Genomic DNA, 27,555 nt, shown 5'->3' on the forward strand with positions numbered 1-27,555 from the left:
ATATAAAACAGCTCAAAAATTGAACTCTGCAGAAATTGTGTTACAGATTGTTCCTCAGGCTTGCATATATACAAGTAGCAAGACAACATGAATTAGAGAACCTTAGTGGTCAAGAATTTTGTGCACTAAGCTGCAAAATTTTTTTATTAAATTTTTAGAAGTTAGAGGAACGTTTAAAAGCTTATGCTAAAAAATACATTTGACTCTAGTTCCTTAGCAAAAATGTAAAATCATTCAACAACTAGAAACAATAATAAAGTAGTAAAAGCAATCTCACAAAAGCTAAAAGTTAAAACTACAAGTCGAGATGATTTTAAAATCAAAAAGGGGTGAGAAAAAAATTAATAAATTTTAACTCACAAATAATTTTAAAAGGACTTTGCAAAATTTATACATATTTCAAAAATACGTGATACATATATATATAAGTGTATGTGTATGTATATATAAAGGGTATTTAGTTTTATCTTTTGTGAGTCGAAGAGTATGGTATTTAAAATGAATTTTATTTGCAAGAGTGAATTATCCACTATTCTGATCTAACACATAGATTGTAATTTTATATTTTTGCTTTGATTCATGTCTGTAGATTGAAACACACATTTTATTAAATTAAAAATACTTTTACCATTCTAAAACAAAACAACAATAAAAATTGACAAACTGAATAGAAAAAAAAAAATCTGCAAACACTCATAGATGTGTCCCCACAGCAAGATTTTTCAACCATCCTATGGCCTTCTTCAGACTAATTCATGTAAAGAAAAGCTATCTCAAAATGTTTGTATCTCCTTAGCCTTAATTGTTATGTATCCAAGTGGTCACAAGAAGGTCATAGAAAGGTCAAAACATTGTCAGAAACTGTTTCTTTTCGTCACTAGTGAGAAATGTTCATTTTTCAGATTTGCCTTTGTTCGTCTGACTACTGAAATATTTTTCACGAAGTAATAATTGTGATATATATAAATAATTGTTATATATATCTTTGGGTAATTTTCAGTTAGGGTACAGGATTGGTTTTGGCAATTCAACATTTGAACATTATCGGTGAATTGTTTCATTTTTCGTTATTGAAGCAAGCTACGATATGTATAGTTTTATATTTTAATATATTTGTCCCAATAAATATACTATTATATGTAGTATATATGTTCCAATAAATAGGCAAACTGAGCTACCAGCAGGATTTGAGGTAATGTTTGGCCACACACACTGGCTGCCCTGTTGGTGAAGAACCCATTTTTAAGACGCAATAACACGCCAAATAAATACTAATTCAGAAGTCAAACAACAGAAACAACAAGTTTTTTTTGTTCTAATTCAGAAGTCAAACAACAAAAACAACAAGTTTTTTGTTTGTTTGACTTCTGAATTAGAACCCATTATTAGTTAACCATCAGATAATTGAGGTAAGCATAGTATTAGAGATGGAATATTATTCACTCTTCCCCCATTTTTTCTGTTATAGACGATGGAGATTGATAAATGATGATGGAGATCAATCAAAATTTTATATTGAGTCACTGTAGGAACAGTGACTCAAAATTTTTATTGAATCTGGTAAACTCTTAATAAATTCATGAAATTATGAGAATTGTTTATGAAGATAATGCACTGAAGAAAACACATGAACAAACTATGAATGAGAAAATATAGAAACAGCCAATAAAAAATCAAGGTCTTACATTTTTTTTTGGGGGGGGGCGGAATATTCACGGTGTTATCCACCATGAATTTCTTCCTGAAGAACAAGCAGCAAATACTGCCTTCTATATGAATGTTCTTAAGTGCTTGAGTAATCATGTATGTCATTGTGTGGTAAAATTTGTATGGTTGTGAAGGATGGGTGTTGCATTATGACAGTGTGTCTGCACATTCAACAGTGATTTGTCCGTAAGTCTCTAGCCAGTAATTCGATCATCTCATTAGGTCACCTTTCATGTTACTGGACTTGACCGTTTGCAAATTCTTTTTTGTTCATGAAAAACAAAAATATCATGCAGGGGTGCACAGGGGTGATATGAAGATGATCAAATGCGAAATAATGAGGCAGCTGAAGACTTCAATTTCTGAGTAATTTCTGGAAGTTTTGAATCATGGAAACTGATTTTAGACAAGATTATAGCTGTAAATGAGGTGTATTTTGAAAATGATAAGATTAATATGCACTAAACTTTATAAAATAAAGTTTTTATGACCTCAATTTCACCTATATAAATTGAACAAGCTATGCATTTCATGCTATCACCAAGTTAATACCCCTAACTGAAGATTAACCTATTTTCCATTTATTTTCATTCATGCAGTTTTATTTTTATTTATATAGAATTATTCAGAAATATATGATGATATTTTTTGCTTTAGTGCCATTGACTCTCTTGGGGAATGCTGCCATAGTAGTGACAATAGTGTAGTTTATGCAAGTGTTAGTTGTGTTTTGGCTCTTCTGAAAAGTTTGGAAGAAATCTGTTGTGGTGATCATATGAAGGACGACTTGATCACTTGCATTAATTCTCAGTTTAGAACTTTGGAGAGTTCTGATTATAAAGGTATAAATTAGAATTCCAAATATTTATGTGCATAAAGCTTTTGATGTAGTAGACTTCTGATTTTACACGCTTGTATGAATGCTAGAAATATCAAGAGTTCACGAATGGGAATGCATTAGAAAGATCATTAACTTTTTGTGATCAGAATAGCCGTTCATTAATAGTTTATGAACAGAAGGCTCATAAATATGAAAATTTACAGTAATTTGTTAAAGGACTTTTGTATTTCTTTTAGATGAATATATCTGAAGGACAGTTCTGTAGTACATACATTGAAAGAATCTGGAATCAATGAAAGTTATTTGTCCTGCATTTAATTAATTAGATTTTGCAGAAATAAGAATGTGTTAATGTAACACACCCAAATCACTTGTAGATACTGAATAAATTACATAAATTTAATTCCCAAATTTGATCTGTGACTTAGTTTAAAGCATATGAATACTGTCTTTTATTCTTCATATATTTCACTTCCCCCCCAAAAAAAAATTAGAAAACCATATGTAATAGTTTTTGAATGTTTACAGCAGAAGTCATACAATAGAGTTCAATTCAGACAGAAAACCATTGGTTTCATGTCTTCCAGAAATATTCTTTAAAATTTCACTTACAACAGCACAGTTGTGTGAATCATTCAAATTGTTTGTTGTGGAATTTATAAAACTATGCGAAGTAATAGATTGCAGTAAAAGTATTAAACACACCATTGTTTTTATGAATTATCACATTTACCCCAATAGGTTTTTGTCTTTTTAATGCTATTCCCAAATATAAACTTCTGATTTTAAACATTTTTATGATCTATGTGCATCTGCAAAATTGAGAGTCTGCTGCATCTGGTATATTAATTTTGAGAGATCAGACAGTAAAATTATATGAATTTTTGTTAAGTATTATATTTATTAATTTCTTAACTTAATTCAGTTATGTAAAATATTTTGTGCATTTTCTCATTTAAATATGCATTTATTGCTAAGATAACTTAGAAATGTTCTCATCATTTTCCCATTTTTTTGTAGTCTTTTATTCTGTATTATCTTTTAAATATTACAGTTATTGATAATAGTCTGTTCATTTTACTGTAGTTCTCAATTTACTTTGTATACTTAAAATTAGGGGCTAAATCTGAGCGGTGGTTGAAAACTAAACTACGATCTTTAATTGTTGCAAAAGAAAAGCAGGAAAATCATGCTAAGATAGACAGAACATGTGTTTCAGCTTCTGCAGAAAAATCAGATGAATCTGTTTTGCAATCTGTATGTTCTACAGAAAAAACATCTGTTTCACCTTCTTCCGAGAACTCTGATGAACCCATTTCTGCATATCCTGCTGAAGAATCAGAACCAGTTCTGCTTTCTACAGAAAAGTCTGATCAACCTAATGAGAACAACCATTGTGTAGAAAATACTTGTAATCATGAAAATATTGAATCTGAAATACCTAAGTCAATAGATAATAATATTATAAAAGAACAAATTGAGAACTCTTATTCTGTTGATAGTACCATTGAAGAGCATCGTTCAGATAATTTCTCAGTCATTTACTCTCAAAATGAAAAAGTGAAAGAATCTGAAAGAGCATCCGAGAATATGCTTGAAGCTGGTGATAAGCAAGCAGATTTATCTTCCAATCCATGCCAGGACAATATTTCTGTCTCTAACATTTCTAAGAAGGATGATAATATCTGTAATTTAACATCTGAACCAGCCTTAAATCTTCCTATAGAAGAAAATCCATACCTATTTAATGAACCGAAAGTACAAGATATTGTTTCTCCTGTAACAGAAAGTGCAGAAGATGCTCTTAATTATATATCTTCAAGTTCAAGTGATATCTTAAGTGAAGAATTTGATAAAAATTCTGTAAGTATTTTCTGCAAAATATGCATATATTATAATGGAAATTTCCTGTGATGACCACACATATTTGTAGATAATTTTTATTTTATATGATGTTGGTTATCATTAGAGGTTTCATGAACTTAGTAAGAATGTTTTTAATCATAATTATTATAACTATACATTTTTTGCTTTAAAATTGAGGTATGCTTAGAATGTTAGTGTTCAATGCTCAATTTACAGACATTTTAACTGAACATTTGTTATAGTCTGAATTGATATTATTCTAAAATTCTGTTAATTTTCATGTTGCATCTAAAATTCTGCTGTTTTTAATTATTCATTATGCAGGGTGTATCCTGAATTTTCACAATGAATATGCTGCTTAACATCAAATTAACATATATATTAATATTATATTATTATAATGTATATTAATATACATATTAATGTGTGGGAATTAGCTAGATGTATATTTCAGAGTTAGCTGCATTATTTGCATATTAACTTTGTTGAGTATTGCGTAGCAAATAAAATAATGAAACACACATGATAAAAGTTTAAAATTCACCAGTTTTGAGGACATGGAAATATTTATAAAATTTTATAATTAGTTAAGATTGTTAAACATTTATATCATAGTCCCAGTTCAGTTTCCCTTGGTTTATGAAGACTACATTATAGTTATATGTTTAGATATAATCATTTTACCAATTATATTATTCCATTGACCATAAAGGTTGACTACCATTGAACTATGAAATTTGGCAAAGATCCCACTAAAGCTGTGCTAAACATTGCTGCATATTTTGGAGGGACTGACAATTAGTAAACAAACAGTATTCAACCCGCTTCATTTTTGCACTTTATAAAAAGGCTTTAGTCAATTTCTGCTATTTTGTTAAGTTCTTTGATTTTGTTGGGAGGTCTGTTTAGAAAGCTACGAGTTCATTTACCATACATAATAGTTCCAATTTATTGCTGTTTTGTTAGTTATATTCATGCGTTCATATTCATGTGTTCATTTCCCCCATTTGACAGATGTTAATTCTCTTGACTAGCTGTAAATGAATCAGACAAATATTGCATCATCATTGTTTATGCATTTTTTAGTAAAATGTGGTATCATATTCATTAACATACTTTTTTTCATGGTAAAATCCTATAAATTCTTCTTCGTTAGGATGAGTTTGTCAGATATTAGGCACCTTTAAATAGCATTTTCTGTCCAAATGCACAAAACCCAATGCTTCCTAGTTCCATTTGTTTGGGTCTTCCACTTTGTTTATAAAGTCAAGGAACCACTTAACAAAGCTCAGGTGTAACTCTTTAATATTGAGTAAAGTAGTCAACATTATCAGAAGTTAAAAATCAGTAGTCTGTTCCTCCGATAAACATTTTTAAGAATATCCCTCAATGAGTACAGCCATCTTGACCACTGTAAGAGCCTCTCTGAAGGTGTAACCTTCAGGTTTGCCTCTTTTGGTTGTCTTCGGGGCTGTATTTTGCTTCATCCTTTGATACTGCCTTATTTTACCTTTTCCCTTGAGTTTTTCATCCCAAGTGCCTTTGGGAATTTACAATTCTCAGATACGTTTCTTTTTTTTTTTTTTTTTTTTTTTTTTGTGTGTGTGTGTGTGTGTACTCTGGACATTCTCTTTTTTATTTTGATTTTATCTAGAGAGGCAGATATGCTTTTAATAGCTTCCATCAGAATGTTGATTGAGTAACTTGAGTTGAGGTCATTTCTACATCATTTGATGAAGGATCCATTTCTGCTCCTTCGATTGATTTCCTCTGGGTTTCTTTGTTTTGAGAAGAAAGGTCTATCTCAGAGATTTCACCTTCAAAAGCAGAATTTCTAATTATATTGTTGTTTTCAGCCATATATAAACTAGAAAAGAAAGTACAGGATAAAAAAGGTCCACCCAGTATAGCCTGTTGCTGGGGAAGGCAAAGTGTTCTAGAAAATACCAGCCATTCTAGAGGCTCCTTTAAGACACTATAACTGCAGTGTGATTCACCCTAGGCATGGGTTGCATAACACCAAGTTTATGGGAGGTGATTCGTGGTTTCCTATTTATTATTCGAAGCTATCCTTCCAAATAATACACAACAATCTGGCTATCCATAACCTGCCGACGCGTTTGGTAGCCACTGAAGCCCCAGGATCCCATACAGTGGCTCCCAAAAGTATTCATACACTTATGATTTTCATTTAAATAGGGTTCTATCCATTAATTAAAAGTAAACTTTCTGAATGAGATTTTAATAATAAGATCTATAATCTATTCATAACAAAATTACATGAAGTATTTTTTAAATATAGCAACACTTTATTTTTAAGAAATTAATAAACAAAAAATGACAAACATTTTATCTTACAAAAGTCTTCGTACACTTAAAAAAATCTTGACATATTAGTAAATATTTTCATTTTTCATTGAATTAATATTTAGTAGGATATCCTTTAGCATCCACAACAGCTTTTAAACGTCTGGGAATAGATTTTACTAGTTTTTTTGTAATTTCTGTATCAATGTTCATCGTGACTTCCATCATGACTGTTTTGAATTCGCGTTTCGTTTTGATGTTGTGTTTTCATGCTTTAACCTCCAGTTCTTTCCAAATGTGTTCTATGGGGTTTAAATCTGGCAACTGAGGTGGTGTTTTCAAAACCTGTGGACAATTATAGAGACACCACAGATGAACGTTGAGAGCAGAATTTCTAATTATGCTTAGGATCATTATCATGATTAAAAATAAGGTTGTTTCCAATACCCAAATTTTGGGCTGATAATTTTAAATTGTCTCTTAAAATATTTAAATAAAAAGAATGATTCATTATGCCATCAATAATGATTCATTATGCCATCAATAAATACTAAATTACCTAGTCCTGATGCAACCATGCACTCCCACACAAGAACACCTCCACTGCTACGCTTAACTGTTCCAACTAAATTCTTAGAATGAAGTTCTTCATATTTACAGTTATTCGACCATCGGAACCAAAAATGTTAAATTTGCTTTCATCAGCAAGTAGAACATTATTCCAGTACGTTTCGGGTGTATTTATCATTGATTTTGTGAATGAAAGCCTAAGCTTTCTGTTTTTCTCAACAACAGAAAAAAGTTTTACGGGCAGAACGCTTCTCTGAGAACTCATCGAACAATTTCAGGTGAAATTCAAGTAGAACATTTTGGAATTAAATTCTGTAGAAACTTTTACAGCACTCAAACGTGGATTTTTCGCAAATTTTCTAATAATAAATCCCTCATCACGTTTAGTTAACTTTCTCGGTCGACCTTTTCTTACCTTGTTTTCAATCCGATTTTCTTCCATAAAGCGTTTTATCACATACTGCACTGTAGAATGGGATAAATTAATTAATTTAGCGATATTTCGAATTGATTTACCCCTACTATGGTGAAAATTTATCAATTTTCGAATGCAGTTTGTAATTTCTTTACGACTGCGACCCATTTTTCAGTAATAAATAGAAGTAAACAATAAAAAATTAAAGCAAATGATTATTTAAATGCCACCACAATGCAAAAATTAAAAAAAGCGGCGAACGATAATTCTACTTTTGATTTTATCCAAAAATATTTCAGTGTACGAAGATTTTTGTGAGATAAAATGTTTGTCATTTTTTTATTATTAATTTCTTAAAAATAAAGTTTCGCTATATTTAAAAAATATTTTATGTAATTTTGTTAGGAATAGATTATAGATCTTATTATTAAAATCTCATTCAGAAAGTTTACTTTTAATTAATGGATAGAGCACTATTTCAATGAAAATCATAAGTGTACGAACACTTTTGGGAGCCACTTTAAGTTAATCTACTACTTGCTGTTCCCTAGAAGGTTGGTTCCAAATTAAAGAAATGTTTTTAAGAATGAAAAAAAAAGCAATAATAGTTAATTTGTGTCCTTATTCGTAAAAGCAAAAGATGACTTACAAGCATCAATCAGGTTTACATCAAATGAAAGTGCAGATATTATCAGTGCTGTTATGCCACTTGTATCCATAACTGATGCTTAACTATACTGCTTAACAACAGTTTTGCTGTCAACAAGGTAATATGCAAGTACCCTTTTCTTCAATAAAGTACTAAATGGCTAATTTTTTTTTTTTAATTTGTTTGAGAATGTCTTCTGTATCTATTTATTTTTATATTTACTGCACATGTCCATTAAAGAAGAGCAAGGTGTATCATCTATTATTAAAAAAAATTTCACGACAGTAATATCAAAATCTAAAGTGTATTGGATTATGCTTCTGTCAGTTTCTCTTTCTCCATCTCAGTTTCTTTTTTAGCTGCATTTCAAATTTCTATAGCTGAATATATAGAACTTTAAAAGATATTCAGAAATCAGGATTAACTAACCTTAAGTTAAATATATAGTACAATGTAGATCTCAATGTAGAAAAATCATCTCTAGTGTACTAAGAAATAATACTAAATTACCCTAAATTTAATAGTATACAATGAATATTATTTCCTTGTTGCATTAATGCAGCAGCATGCAAGACACCTTCTCATGTTGTGGAAAAAGAAAGTGAACAAGCAAGAAGTCCTCTGTACCTGTGTTTCATTGACTGAATGCTGCATGTTCTTTGACATGCACTCTGTTTTTATGGCATAGAATAAGTTGAGAGAAACAGGAATTGGTGGCATTGCACAACTTTCCTCTGGTTTGAAGTCCTGTCTCTAAAATCAATGATTCAGCACAGAGCTACAGCTTGAAAACAATTCACTTGCACCAAGATGAATTGCCCTGAATTTATGATTAGATTACTTTAGGCTTTCTCAGTGCATGCTTTTGAAATTTATAAAATTTTCATAATTGCTGCCCATGTTATGCGATAGGGACTGAAAAAAACAAACCAGTTTTCATAGATTTGCTAGAATTTTTATCAATTACTAAATTATTAAATATGTAGTTGTAGCATAAATAATGATTTAATTAATTTTAATGTATGGGTTAATGTATTTAATCTCTGTAGATAAACTCATTTGAAATCTTATTGCAAAATACTTTTTTGGTTGGTAACAAGGAAAGTAGTCTAGAAGAGAAACACGCTAATGTGACAATCAAAATCGTAAAAACAACCTTGTATTTAGCGTAGGTATAGTGAAACACTCAATTGATTTCGAGGGCAGCTAAAGGTCCCTCCTCATCAGGAGACAGAAATACCTAGAAAGAAGCAAATAAAGGAGAAGGAGTCTCAGAAACACGTGGTCCTTATCAGCACTGCACGTGTTTATAACTGGATTTTTAATCAGAGTTGCACTGGCCGCCTACTTTTACTGAGCCAGGCTATCTGATCAAGCATAAAGGACAAGAAAAATTAGCGAAGTTAAAATAGGGAGCGAGAGGCAAATGCACCTTCACACTCAAAATCTGCACTTCAAATAATGGAAAACAACCACTGAACGGATTTTTATGCCCTCTGGTAGTACCAAATGGAGGTAACGCCATCTATCGGCAAAAATAACTGAATTAAGATAGTAGAATTTTAAAGGCATTAGGAAGGACTGGATTGGACTTCAAATCATTAACTAAACCTGCTAAATCTTTGTGAATGTGAAAAGCCTCAAGAAAATCCAGTTCACCTATAGAAGAAGCCTTTTGGATAATTTTTGCAGACCCAAAGTCAAAATTATGGTTAAATATCCAACTATGATACGCTATTGAAGACTTGTTAATTTCGCCTTTTCTGACATAAGATTCATGTTCCTTGATACGAAACTTCAACGCTCTTTTTTGCGTCCTTTGGCCAAATATTTAGTTTCCAGATTTTCTCCTCTGCTTGCTAACAATATTCACACTGTAAAAAATTCTGTTGAAGTCATTGATAAACTTTAAAATATTTCTCCACTTCATTCCATTATGGTTTCATTTGATGTCAAATCACTGTTTACTAATGTTCCGGTCAAAGGAGCACTAAATTGTCTTGAAACTAGGCTTCGGGAATTTCACTTCACACATACTGAAATTAATGAGTTGGTTTCGCGTACTAAAGTTTCTCTGAGTCAAACCCACTTTGTTTTCCAAAATGCATATTTTCGTCAAGTTGAAGGATTGGCTATGGGTAATCCTCTCAGTCCCGTACTTGCTGACATTTATATGCACTATTTAGAGATGAAATTATTTGATAAACTATCTTTTCGTCTTTGAATTCGGTATGTTGACGACACTTTCGCACTTTTTGATGGTTATAAAGAGGATTTATCCGAGATTCTATCTATTATGAATTCAATTGATCCAGCCATCCAATTCACTCTGGAAATTGAATCCAACAATTCCCTCCCCTTCCTTGAAATTCTTATAATCCGCAATGAAACTGATTTTAGCACCACTGTGTACCGTAAACCCTTTGCAGTTTGTTTACCACCCCATGCCAAGTCATGCCACCCTGTTAAGCAAAAAATGGCTTCTTTTTACTATTATGTATTCCGCGCTCTTACAGTTTGTTCCTCTGAATCTTTGCTTACCAATGAACTTAATTATTTGAGAGCAGTTGCGTTTGACCATGGATTTTCTCCCGTGATTATTGATAAAGCCGTTAAAAAATTTTCATATTCCCATCAAAGAAGACATTCCACTGTTAGAAATAATATTAATAACCTTGTCGTGCTTCCATTTTATCCTTCTGTTAGCTATAAAATTGCACGGATTCTCCAGAAATTCAATTTTCAAGTCGGTTTCTCCCCTATTAATAAAATTCAGCCTTCGATTCTAAAAGATTGCATTTCTATCTTGAATTCTTGGGGAATTTATAGTATATCATGTCAGTGTGGTTTAAGATATATTGGTCAAACAAAAAGAGCGTTGAAGTTTCGTATCAAGGAACATGAATCTTATGTCAGAAAAGGCGAAATTAACAAGTCTTCAATAGCGTATCATAGTTGGATATTTAACCATAATTTTGACTTTGGGTCTGCAAAAATTATCCAAAAGGCTTCTTCCATAGGTGAACTGGAGTTTCTTGAGGTTTTTCACATTCACAAAGATTTAGCAGGTTTAGTTAATGATTTGAAGTCCAATCCAGTCCTTCCTAATACCTTTAAAATTCTACTATCTTAATTCAGTTATTTTTGCCGATAGATGGCGTTACCTCCGTTTGGTACTACCAGAGGGCATAAAAATCCGTTCAGTGGTTGTTTTCCATTATTTGAAGTGCAGATTTTGAGTGTGAAGGTGCATTTGCCTCTCGCTCTCTATTTTAACTTCGCTAATTTTTCTTGTCCTTTATGCTTGATCAGATAGCCTGGCTCAGTAAAAGTAGGCGGCCAGTGCAACTCTGATTTAAAATCCAGTTATAACCACGTGCAGTGCTGATAAGGACCACGTGTTTCTGAGACTCCTTCTCCTTTATTTGCTTCTTTCTAGGTATTTCTGTCTCCTGATGGGAGGGACCTTTAGCTGCCCTCGAAATCGATTGAGTGTTTCACTATACCTACGCTAAATACAAGGTTGTTTTTACGATTTTTATTGAAGGAAAGTAGTATTTAATAATTATGCATTAAATTTTTATGTACTTTTAAATTTCAAAATATTTTTTTTTAATCTTAATAAATATTGTTTGTTTAATTCTATGGTACTTGTTTTGTAAATACATGTACCTCTGTAAAAAGATTGTCCTTTGCTTCAGTTTTGAACAGACCTCTTTGTTTCAGTTTGATCAGTCATCTCTTGTTTCAGTTTTCCTTTGATCTTCCTTTATTTCAGTTTTGATAGAGATAGTTGTCTTAAAGAACATGGCTGTTGGTGATATTTGGTACCATTATTCATTGCAGTCTTAGAAATATTGTCACTGTCAGAGGTGTTTATGTTAGGGAAGTGATCACCATGAGAGACAGTTTTTCCAACTTCCCATACTTTAAACGTCTGTCAAAGGCCCTTTCTATACATCTGTCAAACATCCTGCCCAAACACCTGTCAAAGAAGGAGGGAATGTCATAAAAATGAAATTATTGATGCGATGAACATTGTTATGAACAATTTAGACGAAAAGGGCATCATTATGATCTCATGGTTGTGAAGCCATATACTTGCATGAAATCTTGTTACAAATTTTGTATATGTGTAAATGATTTTACTGAAATTATATGTAAAATTATAGAATCTCATTAACATGCAGTGCCTCGAAAATGCAAAGCTTTGCTGGGGGGGGGGGAGATTGCAGGTGAGAATCTATTTAACATTGAGGTAAATGGCTATCTGGCTAAATTAGCAAGATATTGTCAAGCTGGTGATGGTTTTGACAACTAATTCTTGTCTCCAAATTGCCAATAAAAATGAATTAATTTGGCATTGTGATTTTCATTGCGATGCGCTTTCCATTGTACTGATAAATCACCAAAAGTCGCCAAACTTGCTGGCCATTTGACAACATTATAATTTGGTCCTTGTATAACTGTGATTGGCCTAAATGCGTATGTAACTGTATCTGTTCCTATATGCAACTGCAACTGTATTTGCCTTCCAGCAGTTAGAAATCGCAGGTAGTAAAAATTTCTCAGCGGTCGGGGAAAAACTACATAAGACTGGATAGAGCATCGGTTATCAGTTTTTAGTACAGAATTAAATTCAGAGTTTGAGAGATCTGTATGTGACTCTTTAGATGTGTTTTACATCGTGCTGTGCTTAATAATGATTTGAATAGTATTTATAATAGTTTGAAGTGGTAACTACTGATTGTGCTTTAACATACTGAGAAGACCCGTACAAGTTTTTGAAAGTTCCAGAACTGTAAAGTGTTTCTTTCAAAAAAATAAATTTTATCAAACTATCATCAGTGTGCACTCACTCTTATGAACCCATATGCTTACACTAATATATATATATATATATAAATTACATCTCTTACTTGGATGCATGGGATTACGTGGTAAGGTATATGCATAGAGTTCAGGGAGGATACCCTGCGATATGACATATCAGATAGTGACCTTTTGTCCTCTAAACATTCTGAAATGGTTTTAGATGTGTCTCTATATTTATCAATCACATTTAATCGTAGTAAAAGTCAAGTGATTATGTATTAGTGAGGGCAGGGAATCCTACTCATGAAAGCCTAACATGCTATGATAAAATTTACAACAGATTGACCATAAATATCTTCAAAATACTCTATCGCCATAAGGGTGGCATAAAGTGCTAGTGAGTGTGTCTGGTTATCATGAGAACTTATTCCTTTAACACTAACCCCATATAAGAGGTATCTGGTTAACCCACAGTAAAGGAAGATTCTTAACTAGCTGGCACTATTTCCAGCAATACTTGCATACCATTTATACAGATACATTCTATGACTTATTGAAGACATATGATCAGGTGAGTTTGCCACTCTTAAATTAGGGCAGGTACCACTGCAGACTACATCAGCCAATTACTGATATGTGATAAAGGGATATACTGTAATGCAGTGCCATCTGCAAGACTTTTTTTTTTTTTTTTTTTTTTTTTTTGGTAAGTACATGTATATTCATAAATATGTTATGTAGTTGGTGGAAAATGACATTATCAACTACATCTAATATATAGTGACATAAGCCCTCTGTAGTGACACTGGTTCTGATTTTCATGAACTAATGGATCTAATATATTTGGATTGCGATTTCACTGTAAACTGAATGCCTCATGAGAGATTGTCTGTATTAATTAGCCTTTTGTAGTCCAATGATCAAACTCTCAGCTTTGCTCATTTGCTTGCACTGTGTAAAATATTGTATTGAGGTATCTTTCGTCCAGAGCGTTTTTATGTAACATTAGTTTGCTGCTGCAACTGCTGTTGAGCTTTGCTCTTGATGTAAGTTTTTGTTACATGTTTTTCACGCGTTCTGATAACCCTCTATTACAATCTGATGTCATAGCTGCTCTTGGTTTTAAGTTTTGCACTTTATTTCAGTCTTTGATGCATGATATTTATATACTATTCATGAGCCATCAGTTGGACATTGGCCTTTATTAGTCTTGGAGTATCTGCATGTGAAATGTCATGAAATTAAAGTTCATTATTGTTGCCCTTTCTTTGCTATGATTTGAAAGATGCATTTAGTGAAAACATTAATCCATCTTAAAAATCTGTGTTAATTTTCTAGTTTTAATTTTTCTGAAAGCATATTTAACACTATTATATATTATTGCAGTGACATGTATTACATTTATATCCCATAAATTACATAACAATGATTTAGTTCTATATCAATAATGATTTCAGGTTGATGTAGATGATGATCCAGAAGAAACAGATCGCCTGAAAAAAATACCCCGTACTTTATTAGGTCAGGAAGATGCTGGAAAAGAAGAACGAGAAAGAATAGAAAAATTATGTTTAGCTAGGCTTGAATTTGCACAGCAAGAACGACAAAATGCTAGACATTTTGTTCAAGTGCTTCAATCCTTCCTTCCTGATCTTCTCGCTATGCGTAGTTCCATTGAAGCAGATCAAGCCATGCAAGAATTCTCCTCTAAATACTGTGAAAGTAAGTTCTGAATTTTATATATTTCTTTGAAGAATGTGGTGATAATTTAAAAAATTAGATTTGAAAGAATCACTAAAAATATTTAATTAAAACTGTTTCTGTCATATATTTGATAATTTATATGAATTTATTAGTGTTATTATTGATGGATTTATGCTATATTTGCTTTGCTTTAGCTGTAGAATACGAAGTAAAATACTACCGAACTGTAGAAATAAAGAAAATTATAAAATATTTTCAAGTTCAGCAGTTTACAGTTCTGTTTACTGTTACTTAGATCTGTTTACTGAAAGCAGTAACTCTATTTTGTTGATTATAGTATCGTTGTTATGAAGAAGTTGATCGTCACTGAAGCTGTGTTTCTCTGAAAAATTCCTAATCTTATCTTTGTTAGTAATGATAATTATTGTAGTTTAAGAAAGTGATTTTTGAGTAATCGCTTTCTTTCTTTCCTTTTAAGAAAGTGTGATTTAATTCTGTTCTCATTAATGAAATTTTATTGGCAATATTAGCCTCATTTAACTGATAGGGGTCTTTTACAGTCTTTTTTTTTTTTTGCTTTAGTCATAACTCGTCCTTTTTATTTTGTTGCATATATCAGTTATAGTTATTGCAGTTTTTTTACATGTGTAAAAATAACTGATGTGGATACCGCATGCCTTCTTGCATGGCCTATTAGTTGCATAGAATGCTATTCATTTTAGTTGCTAGTAATACATTATCAATTATTGTTTTCACTTCTTCACAAATGGATATTTTTTCTTTGGATATTATCTGGGATCTCATTTAGTAAATGTACTAATCTTGTTGCAGATAATAAGGGATTTTGTTACGATGTCCACATGAAATTTACTATTTAAATGCAATTTTAAAAAACCAATTTCCAATCATCTGTGCATTTTTTCCCATGAACAAAATCATTATTTCCATATCTATCATGACAGTAAATACAGATAACTCCATTTTCTTTGTTGCCTAAAAATATGTCTTGTAATGAAATTTGTAATTTATTTTTACTGTTTGTGGTCTCTGCTTCAACTGTTTCTTTCAACTATTCGTTTTTAAGATCACTTGCTGTTTTTTCTCCTTTTTACAAAGTTTTCCATGGTTTATATATAAATGTATGAATATAACAGTAAAATGCATAAACACATATATTATTATCTACAGCTGTGGACAACATAGCTAATCACTCTAATAATGTCACTTTACTTACCACATTTAGGAGACAACACAAGTGCACCAGCATCATTTACTGCAGTTGTATGGCTTGACACAAGTATGCATATTAATTATCAATGAGATATAACCTAACATATTTATCAAACATTCTCTATTCATAAAAAGCATATTCTTTTGAAACTAACGTATTTAATATATTTTGTTTTAAAATAAAGTTTTTATAATTACTATTTTGATTAGTGGTATGTTTGTCTGTGCACTTATTAATTTTCTTTATGCACTAAATTTTTTAAATTCATGCTTAGAGAGAACTGTGCTGCAGACCTAATTTTGCTCTGTAAATGGATTGATTGCTATTAAATTTTAATCACTTTTTAACTTTTGTTTTCTTGTTGCTCATGCCCAGTTTCATAATAATTTAACAATTCTTTTAGGCATTTTTTTTCACAGCAAGTATATCTTGAAAAGTTTTATTTTTAAATCTGTTATTTTAGAACTTATGCAAAAAAACTGCATTGTTTGTGGAATAATTTAATATTTAAATCAGAAAAAGTTTACATTTTTGATCGACAACAATGGTAAATGCTTTGAAATTCCAAATTGCTATGAGCCCACTAGCAGCTGAGCAGTAAATTCGCTTAACACTGGTAGTTCAGTCTGCAGTTAGAATTCCACAAACGGGCTGGCTGCATGGGCATTTTTGTAGTTTTCCCCATGTGTAACGTGTATACTAGCCAGTTTTCCTTACAAAGTCCTTCACGAAGGCATCATTCACCTTAGGCAGATAGCCCTCGAGGCTTTGCGATAATGACATAAGCTAAACCAAGCCATGTGCACACATGTGCATCTATAAGCTATTTCTTTTATTCATTCCATTTATCTTGTGACTTTAATGAAATCATGAAACGCACATTTTTTACTTTAACCATACTTTCCTTGAATCTAATATTGTGTACTTTTGTGTTGTCATGAATTTAAATATCCATATTTTTATGTGTACCTTCATTAAATTTAAATATATTTTAAGTGCAATTTTTTTATTTTTCCTAGGTTTTTGGCAAGAACAGCAATCAGTGAAAGAGAAGAATGCTGATATTGTATCTCACATAACAATATTGAATGCAGATGGCATATATTTAGCATTGTTTTCAGTACTTTTGTTAAATTTAAAGCTGATTCGAAATAATTATTATAAAGATCCAACTAGCAATCCACCTTTAACTGAAGTAAGAATTGATTTTGCTGTATTAAATATTTTTGTTGACCAAGAATTGTAGTAATTTTAATTAAAGTATATTGTTTTATATAGTTTTAATTATGGAATAAAAATTTTTCACTTCTATTTACTTTTATATATTAAATATGTCTATAAATAATAGTAAAATTTTATGTATTATTTTAATTTAGCAACAGTTTATTGAAGAAGTTCATGGAAGTGGTGTATTGGTGTATCTGTCAGCTACATGGCTTGCTGAATTATATCAGCAAGTATTAGCCATTAATATGTTAGAAGAGGCTGGCTATAAACCAGTATCATTGGAAAATTCTGCTTTAGTGAACCTATTATCTGGTATTCAACCTTTAAAATTTTTAGTGTTCTTTTTAATATACAGTAATTGTAATTATCTTCCAAAATATTTAAATGTATTTTAAAATGTATCCCAAATATTAAAATTTACATGTATGTATGTTAGAATTAACATAATGCTATAAGCTTTAGTTTAAAGAAATTATCAAATTTACTTTAAATTTAAAATTTAAGCTAATTTATAATCCATATTCATTCATGATACTGAAATGATGTTTAGGTTGTATTAAATTAAATTATGCTTTACAAAATAATATAACCAGAAAGGTAAATTGATAATTTTTTTCTTTAATTAGTATTTAAGACAGGGATGTACAAATCTTGGTATCTCAAATGATCAATTACATGGATCAACATAATCATAAAAACAGCTCTAATCTCAGGTGAATTATTATTGTAACGTGTATCGGAAGTTAAACTGTAATTTTTTTGTGTATTTCTCTTGATCTTTTCCTTTGGAGGCTAGCATGCTTGGAACAGTTTTCTATAAAACGATATATGTGCTAAATACACTGCATTTAATTTTAATTCCCTCTTTATTGAAATATCTAATTTCTGAAACATATTTCTAACCTTTAGAAAGGTTTTAAAAGCATGTTGTTCCATTAAATAAAAAAAAATAGCCTCTGTCTTATGATAGTGTTTTGTTATATTGTAGGTAGGGTTTAAAAGCCACATTATTCACTTGGGGTCCGGGCTAATTTTATCATTAGGTTAACTCATGTGATTGATCACCTGATGCACCAAAATATGCAAGTACCTGTTTTACTCATTAAAAAAAATATTAATACATTCTTTTTGGTTACATTAATCTCTAAAACATTATTTAGTTAGGTATTAATTAAATATTAGTTCTGTATTGTAAATAAATATATGAATAGATTTAGCAAAAATGTATAACGTATTTAACAAAAATTTAATTTCTCCTCCTCCCCCAGTTATTGACATTACAATTGCATCAGTAGCTGAAAAATTGAAGAGCAGTTGGGGGGGGATGGTTTTCTTGTAAATACATGTGAATTGCAGAAAATTATTTTAGTGGAGCTGCTTTAAAAAGGGCTTGATAGAAGATACCTAAAGCATGATAATTCTAGTGATATTGTACGAAGAGATAATCTGGGATCACAATCAATACAACAAGGCAAATTGCCAAAAATACTTATTCAATAGATATCTGGTCATACATATGCAAAAGTAATTTAGAAAATAATTTCCCGAATGTGCTGAAAAAGTATTGATACTTTCCAGTTTTCTGCACACCTGCTTTCAAATTTCAACCTAACTTCCCATTTTTGACATATTTTCAAGCATACGTGTGACATTAAATAACCTATTCATATACATACCACATATGTGTCTTACATATGGATTTACATGCTTTAAATTTAGTAAAAATGTAAATATTGATTATAAAGATTTTTTTCTGTCATAAAATGCTTCTCTTCGTTACTATTTATGAACAGAACCCTACTTATGAGCTATAAAAATAGCCAAGAAAATGTCTTTTGTCAGTTCACGAAATGCTCAGTTGGCAGCTTTTCATAGATGTGCAGATAATCAGAAAGTACAGTCAAAATCGTTAATTCAGACACCCATAATCCGGACCTCAAAGCTACAAACTTTCTGCGCATGCGTCGTATTGACGTAAGACCTTTACGGCTGCAAATATGCGTGTGCGCGTGTGCAAAATATGTTTACGAATGTGCATTTAATGTATAATGGACAGTATAAGCCAAGCTAAAATTATCTAATTCAGTTAATGTTGCAGATTGTGTTGTTCCTTAATCTTCGAATTGGATTTGGCTTATTATTTTTTGCAGACTGTTAGAGCAATTTTATAAAAGTAAGCTTGAACTTTCGATTATGTCAAATAGAATTTCTGATATATATTTACTAATATGTAAAGGATCTACAAAGCAAAAGTATGTTTTGAAGTCCATTAAACAAAAAGTGGAATTGCTGCAAAAAATTTATAAAAGCATATCCTTTGTTTATCTAAACTTTAACGTTTGTTTATCTTTAACACCGCATTGCGCAATGAATTGGAAGTTGATCTGTCAGCACTATCCTTATCTTCAGGGCAGATGTTTTTTATTTTATTTGGCTTATAATTCCTTACTAAATGTAGTATTTCATCTCGATGTACTCCGTCTTTGATATGATTTAAATCAAATTCCTCGTCATTATAATTTGCTTCCTATAGCGAAGAAAGTGACAGAGGTTATTGAAAACAAAAAAAATCGATTGACAAATTAGTCGATATTCTCGACACAGCACATGTAGGACTTGAACAGCGGAACTTTGTAACTGAACAAGAAATTTTGTCTGTTTATAGAATTAAAGAGAATGTATTATCACATAAAAAACAAATCAACTTAAAACAACTTACATTGAAAGAAATGTTTAATAAAGTAAACAAATAAATATTAAGCTTTTTTTTGTAAATTTTGATACCCTTTAGATCATAATTGTTCCTTATTTCATAAATTATGGTTTCATATTTTTAATTTTATAATTTCTGCATGCCATCTTACCAGATTTAAACCGATGATGTATAATCCGGAAAAATCGATAATCCGGAATCGATGAAGTCCCGACGAGTCTGGATTAATGACTTTTGACTGTATAAGTCAAAATTTTGTCAACGTATAGCTCTCTTGGCCATCTCCCCTTTAGAAATTTAACCATTCTGTCATCCTTCTCTTTAATATCATGATTGTCCTTCATGAATGAATAGTGTAATTTAGAAATCACTGCATTATGGGGTTGTATATTTCAGTCTATTGTAATTCTCGTTTTCTCAGTTTTATTTTGAAGCAGCATAGATGTTATATTTATTATCATCATGTAATGTTATGAATTTCCTTTACAGGATGAAATTTTCTTTCCCAGAATATTGATATTTTATTTAAAATGTTCTATCTTCTGTCTGGGAATGATTGAGATGCTTAATTGTTTTGCTTCTAATATAAATTTCTTTTGTATGCTTTACTATAATGAGTGAGCTAAATCATCTTTTTTCAATATTATTAGTTGTTTCATTGTGTTTGTATGCAAAATTGTTCATTTACTCATGCTTAATTTTATAACTAGTTAATTAAATTTGTTGGGAAAGTTGTTCGTGTAGTTATGGAAAATAGGGGAACTAAGCAAAAAAGCAATCTTGAATTCAGTATTTTTTAGTTTTGCTTCTGACAAAGGGTAATTTTCATCTGATTGTCTTTGAAGTAAATAGTTTTATTTAAAATCAGTGCCAATCTAAGATTTTCTTCTAGTTAAATTCAGGAAAATTTAAAGCTGAATTTCAGTGGAAACTGAGAAATATTATCCTGTGTTTTTAGTTCTTCGAAAAAGTTTCCCTTTGTAGGCACATATTCCTCAAATGCTCTAGTATGATTAATTGGTTACTGAATAAAAGTGCTGTCCCTTCTTTCCTCAGTTTCTTTTCTTTGTATTGATAGATTACATACTTTTGTTTGTTAATACTTTACTACAGATTTTTTTGTTGATAATTAGGTTTTAGATTTTACATAATGCCAAAAATAACACATTTTTTATATTTTCTTTAAAAATAAAAAATAAAAATAACTAAAAAGCCTTAGAATAAAAAACTGTTAGCCTGCTTTCATAACATATATTTAACTGTTATTGCATTATTTATGGTGAATATGAGGCACATAAACAGGAAAATATAATATATACTAAATATCAATAATCCAAAAACTTAGCTGTTCTTCATTTTATTAAATAACACTGACAACTAATAGTAAATATGACATCACCAAGAACTTGTAAATTTGTTAATCACATAAATAGTATTCATTTGGTGAATATTGCTGTGAATTCCATTCTGAAAGTTAACTTTATTTCATTAAAAATATTATTGTTATCCAGTTAAACATTTTGTGAGAACGTATAATCTAGTTTCAATGCCTGTCATACATATGAGACTTCATGAAGGAAGTCTTAATGACAAATGGCCATTTGTATTTATGCCTTTCACCACACAGCAGAAGAAGGATAATTTAAAAGAGGCATGCTTTATATCAGTTAGACTAATGATCAGTGGGAGTTTGTTAACGTAAGCATTCAGGGTTGCTTTGTTTGCAATTTCAGGTGTATTTTGATTCAGAAAAAATGAGGATTTGAATGTTTGGATGTAAAGAGGAACCTACTGTTGCTCATTTTAATGTTCATATAAAAGCTAGTAAGTAAAACAACTTTTATATAAAGTAAAACAGCTTTTATGTGAACATTAAAATGAGCCTTAAAGTGAAAATTTGGATTATGGAATCAGTATGATAGTGAGGATGGTATCTTATTACAGTAATGTCTTTACCCATAGTTCTCATAAAGAATGTTGATAAAAATTTAAAACGTGAACTTAGCAGTGTGGATAGTATCTTAGATCCTGTATGCTTTTCTTGGCCTTAATCAATTAAATAATCTAACCATACATTTTCCTTTATGCAAACCAATAAAAAATTCATTTCTGTTGTTAAATGTTAATTCTGATTCTTACTGGGTTGGGTTAGCAGACCTGTATTAAATTCAAGAAGAGGCTACCATACAAGTAACATTCCAATGGAAACACAGATGTCATCTTACTGAGTTTGTATACTTGCTATAAGAAAGTATGCTGAGCCTAAATTTTCATTACTGAAGTAATGAAATGGTTTTGAGAAACCACAGAAGAAAATCATTTCTTATTATCAGCTTAGCTAATGAGTTAGGTTATCTACAGTATAAAACATCACAATGACAAGTGATCGTACTTTATTTAGAGATAATTTATGTGATCTATCTTTGGATGCAGTATTATAAAAACTGTTTTTGTAGTAAATATGTATTTTATTAAAAGTTTTTTGTAACTTATAATTAAAAAGAACACAATTGGAATTATTAAATCAAATTCCAATTGTTTTGGGGTTTATTATGTTTATTTTTATTTATTTATTTATTTATTTTTATATTTTCTATAAAGTAGTGTATACTTTTATTTTACCCTACAGTATATGTAGTGAAATACTAGTATATGATATTCTTATGTCTGAATTTTCTTGCTCAATTTTACAGCTGTATAGTGAAATATTGATTATTATTATAAACAGTCACTTAAGATTGTTTGAAAAAAGTTTTTTTTTTTTTTTTTTTTTTTTTTTTTTAACTGAATTTTGAGATCTTAAACTAAATATCTGTTGCAATTTTATCATAAAAGATTCTTTTTATATGCATAGAAACTGAAATATTTTTGATAAATTTAACGTTTAAATGTGCTTTTAGATCTTGCTTTAAAATGTCTTTCTAGGTTTTTATTCTTAATGCAGGCATAGAATTTTGTTTCATTATTTAATATGAATATAAAAACTAAAAATAATGTCATTGTTTGGATTTGCTTCTTACAAAACCACATTTTTATTTGTTTTGTTTGATTATTTTTGTTTTTCAGTTTGAATGAAATATAAATGTTTAATTTGCATTTTTTGTTTAAATATTCTGTCTTTTATAACTTAATTATCCATTTTAAATGCTTTTTATTGCACCTTTTTTTAGTTCATTTGAATTTTTCTCAGTTCTGCTTTGCTTTTTTCCCTCTTATTTCACTTTGAATAATAGGTGTGCTCTTTGGTACTGATGATTGGTCGCATAACAATATTTCAGATGTAGATGGATTAGGAAATACTTTGCCTGGAGCTCAGCAACTGTCTGACTACAGGCGACTTGAGAGAGCCATTGTAAATACTCAAAGCTCGCCCAAAAAGGAAGCAGGTATGCCTTGAATGAAAATATTTTAATCTTGTGCATTTCTGTATATTAAATCATAATGTTTTATAGAAAATTAGGAAAATTTATATTTTTCTGATTTACAGTGTACTTATTTATTTAACGCACTGTTCCTATTTGTAGCATAGATCAGTTTGTTGTTTTATTTAAAGCTTGTTAAAAAGTAATAGTCAGTCAAGGCAAACTGAATTTTGAACATTAATTCTGAATAAAATCTGGTCCTTATCAGTGCAAAAGAGTATTCTTTCTCTACATTTATATATCAGTCTCGGTGGACGTATCATGATTATATTTTCTTTTAGAAGTCTTAATTGAAGTATGTCCAGCATTCTCTATGAATTATCAATCCTAGCCAAGGCCAGCACTTTTGCCCCCCCCCCCATTGCCATCTTTACAACTCCAAAATTCTACTGCCCAGCAGAAATTATAAAATTTTTGCAGCTTCTAAATTATACCATCCAATGCAGCCACATGAGTTGTACCAGCTCTGGCACTGTCTCTAGATCTAGGAGGTAGGAGTGCAATAGAAATGGTATTCAAAATATTTTTTTATCCAGGGAATTTTTTGTAAGAATTCATCTTCTCAGGTTACATGTTCAGTATGGTATTTTTTATTGGAGCTATTGATCAGCATTCCTAGGAATGCCATATTTATATAAATGAGAGACATATTAGTCATTTTTACTGCTTAAGCTTTCATTGATGAATTTTCATTTTGTCCAAGAATTATTAAGAGTTTCATGTGTGTAAACTTCAGGGTTCATACAGTGCTCACAAGTCTAAGTTTTTAGGAAACAATTTTTGCTTCCTTAAAATCCTTAGTTTCAGCCAAAATTGGTAAAAGGTCCTTAATTTTATTTATCTGCTATTTCTTTTTGTTTTCTATGACTACTATTTTGAGAGAGAATTAACATTTTGGAGGAACATTTTTTGGTGATTCATTGACAAATATATATCTGGTGAATTATCTTTCAGGTTTATTCCTACTTCCTATATAAACCTTTTGATACTCGAATTTCTGAGCATGAGGCTATATCAGAATATAAACATTTTGAAATTGTTTCTTTTTGCAAATGAAGAGTACTAAAATATGAGATCAAAAATAACATTTCTGTGTAGGGGGACTTCTTGAGAAATTAATAATTAATACATTTGTTATGTGGCACTAAATTTAATAACTTATCAACATTTTGACACAGTTAAGATGAGTGTGTATACAAAATTTCTATTCTCAGATTTGTGAAATTTTCATTTTTAAAAACATATTCATAAATCTCATTAAAATAATGATAATGTATTATATATAAAAATATTATTAAAATAAAGCATTTCCATTAGTTTAAAGTGACATTACTTTCCATTCTGGTGACTTCGAAATATTTTAATCTAGAAGATAAAGTAATAAATGCTATAAAGCAAAGCTTCTGAAACATTTCTTAAGCACATGAAAAAAACTACTGTAATTATTTTAAAATTAATTTCATTTTCTATTATATTTTTTCGTAAGTGTTTTACAATGTTATTTTTTCAGAATATTCAACTGTGTATGAGTTTTCTGTATAAAATTCACTTTACCCTCTTTTTTTTCTGAATTTTATTTTTAGAAATCTTTTGTCTTTTCACTCTTACACAGTTGGCAGGGATAATTGTTCTTTCGGATTTTAGATCTTGCACCATGAAACATTTAGGCAAGATTTACAGACATAAGATCCCAAATGTTTCTATAAAAATATGACAAAAAATTATCTTTATGGTATCAACGTATAATAGACTAGTTTTATAGAAAGCTTGTTTGTTTGACGAACAGGGAAAACCTACTTTTGATCCTGGAAGTTTCTCACATAATATGTTTATCATCTCATTATTTTCTATCTTCTCTAGATACCAGATTTGAAAAACTGAAAACTTGGTATATAAGCAGTTAAAATTATATTGTCATATAAGCAGGTATCTGTAGAAAGGAATTTTTCTTTTAATAAAGAATTTAAAAACTGGCAATTTAAATGATTCAGCTTCTCCCCCCTCCACTGCTAGATGAATATCTGATGTGCTGTTATATGTTTCAAGCTGTTATGCACAGCTTCAAGAAAATTATTTTCTACTTAGCCAACCGCAGCTCAGGGCAGGGTTGGCAGGCCAATTGGGCACGTATTTCAGTGTATAAATACACTAAACATTTACAGATGCAGTCTCATGTACATAATGTGGAACTGAAACTTGTAGGCAATCCAGTTTGGCAATTTTGAAGCTCAAAATTTTACAGTTTTGAATACAGTTACAGGTGCTTATAATTTTGAAATTGAAATTTTAGAATAATATTTGAATATTTAAAACAGTATTTCACAAATACCACTTTATTAGTACCAGGAAACAGTTTAATTCTTACAGAGTTTATAGAACTGGCAATTACTACAAATGCTGCTTGATAGTTGCTTAATGCTATTTTTTTTAGTTTAGCATATTATGTGGGAAAACGTTTTCTAGGATATATTAGTCAGTGTCCATTGCTGTAAATGCTATAAGTGCTGCTGCTGAGAGGGTAATTGATCTGCAGACTTATTATGAGCTATTTGGAAGGTAGTTTCAAATTTTTTTACTGTACTAATACAGAAGGTATTTCAAGATGCTCTTTTGGCATGTAATATAATTCTTTCTATGCTGCTTTGCTCTCATAAATTAGTAATAACTTTTCTGACTCTATGTAAGATAAAAAAACACACAAATCAGCTTTATAATTTAATTTAGTAATAGCTTCTTAATTCTTCATTTTTAATTTGGGTGCTTCCTCACTGTATTCTCACAGTAGTAATAACTTTTCTGCTTGACCTTTTCTAGATTAATGTATGCTACAGAGCTTGCATAAAACTGATGACAATGACATAGCTTATTCAGGTCTCAAATTGATCTCAAAATTTTGAGAACTAAAACCTTTCTGACCTAAACCAAAACCTTCCTTTCAGCGATCTTCCATATTGGATAAAGGCTCACTTTTAGCTTCGCCCTCTGTACTGCTTTATGCAATTTCGCTGTGCTCTCTTCCTATCGCAATAGTATTAAAAAATTTAAGTAAACGGTGGCCCCAAATGTGAATTTAAATAAAAATGGATTTTAATCTGCCTCGACTGCCAAGTTTCCTATTTGTTATTGATTAGCATTTTGCACGATCAAAATTCTTCCTTTTCAATATTGATCTATGTCTATGCCATCAGCATTTGCTACGTCTTTTTCTCTCTTTTACCACAATGTTGTAGCTATGTCCTTTTTTATTATACATATATAATTATTTTTGCCATACATCAACATTTTTTTCCTGTCTGTATTCCAATCAGCTTTTTTCTGTAAATGATTTTTTTTTTCTACCTTTAAAATATATTTGTAAAAGAAATCTTTAACTCATAATTGTACAATGCAGATTTTGTTGTCTTGGATTAGTAAGAAAATTTTTACTGAACAACTTCTGCAATACCTTTTTTTAGTGAATTATGCTGTATTTTTAACTGAAGGTATATACATAGTATTCTGCAGATATTGAGTAATTCTGCATAATCAAAAAGAAAATAGGGTTTCAGTATATATTTTATTCCATTATAATGTGATTTTAAGAAATTGCTTCCATAAAAAGCATTTTATTTATGAATATTTTATTACTATTAAGATGAGATGATTAAATATGAGAATGTATTTAAATTCAATTAATAATTTGCAGGAAGAAAGTTTAGCCGAAGAATTTTAACTTGCTGTTGGGAAACTGTTTTAGAAGTCTTGTCAGTTTTATTAAATGGAACTAACTCATGTGGAATATCTAGTACAATAGGTTTCCTTCTTGGAACAGAAGGAGCTAAAGAAGAACACAGAAAAACAAAAGATGCTATAGCTGAAAGTTTGGATGGACTACAGAGAGCTGCAAAGCTCTGTAATATGCTAGGTTAGTTTGCAATATGTGGCATGTACAAATTTGAATAGTGCTGAAAGATTAATTTCAATTGATATTTGAAATGGCACTTTTTGCTAAATTCTAGCTTTTTTAAATACAAGTTAAATAATCCTTTTTAACAAATTCTTTAAGTCACTTTTAAAAATTTTGAAAAAAATTCCGAGATTACATTTTC

General features: G+C 30.4%; 1 protein-coding gene across 8 annotated transcripts in view; it reads left to right on the forward strand.

The window, feature by feature from the left end:
• Window positions 1-27,555, forward strand: part of LOC118200518 (brefeldin A-inhibited guanine nucleotide-exchange protein 3) — a 153,913-nt gene that overhangs the window by 37,524 nt on the left and 88,834 nt on the right. For 7 of the 8 annotated variants that reach the window (XR_015040419.1, XR_015040420.1, XM_085813903.1 and 4 more), the window contains 7 exons: window positions 2,365-2,549; window positions 3,666-4,411; window positions 14,628-14,892; window positions 17,125-17,300; window positions 17,482-17,644; window positions 23,279-23,431; window positions 27,153-27,371. Coding sequence is in view for 6 of the 8 variants with exons in the window: in XM_085813903.1 (XP_085670029.1) it covers window positions 2,365-2,549; window positions 3,666-4,411; window positions 14,628-14,892; window positions 17,125-17,300; window positions 17,482-17,644; window positions 23,279-23,431; window positions 27,153-27,371 (1,907 nt within the window). In the remaining 2 variants the exon portion in view is untranslated. The remainder of the gene's footprint in view (window positions 1-2,364; window positions 2,550-3,665; window positions 4,412-14,627; window positions 14,893-17,124; window positions 17,301-17,481; window positions 17,645-23,278; window positions 23,432-27,152; window positions 27,372-27,555) is intronic. The other variant, XM_085813899.1, reaches the window with a different exon arrangement.

Source organism: Stegodyphus dumicola, chromosome 3 (genome assembly GCF_044657685.1).
Source record: "Stegodyphus dumicola isolate Sdum_Otavi_A_Nest chromosome 3, ASM4465768v1".
In the NCBI taxonomy this organism is placed as follows: Eukaryota; Metazoa; Arthropoda; class Arachnida; order Araneae; family Eresidae; genus Stegodyphus; species Stegodyphus dumicola.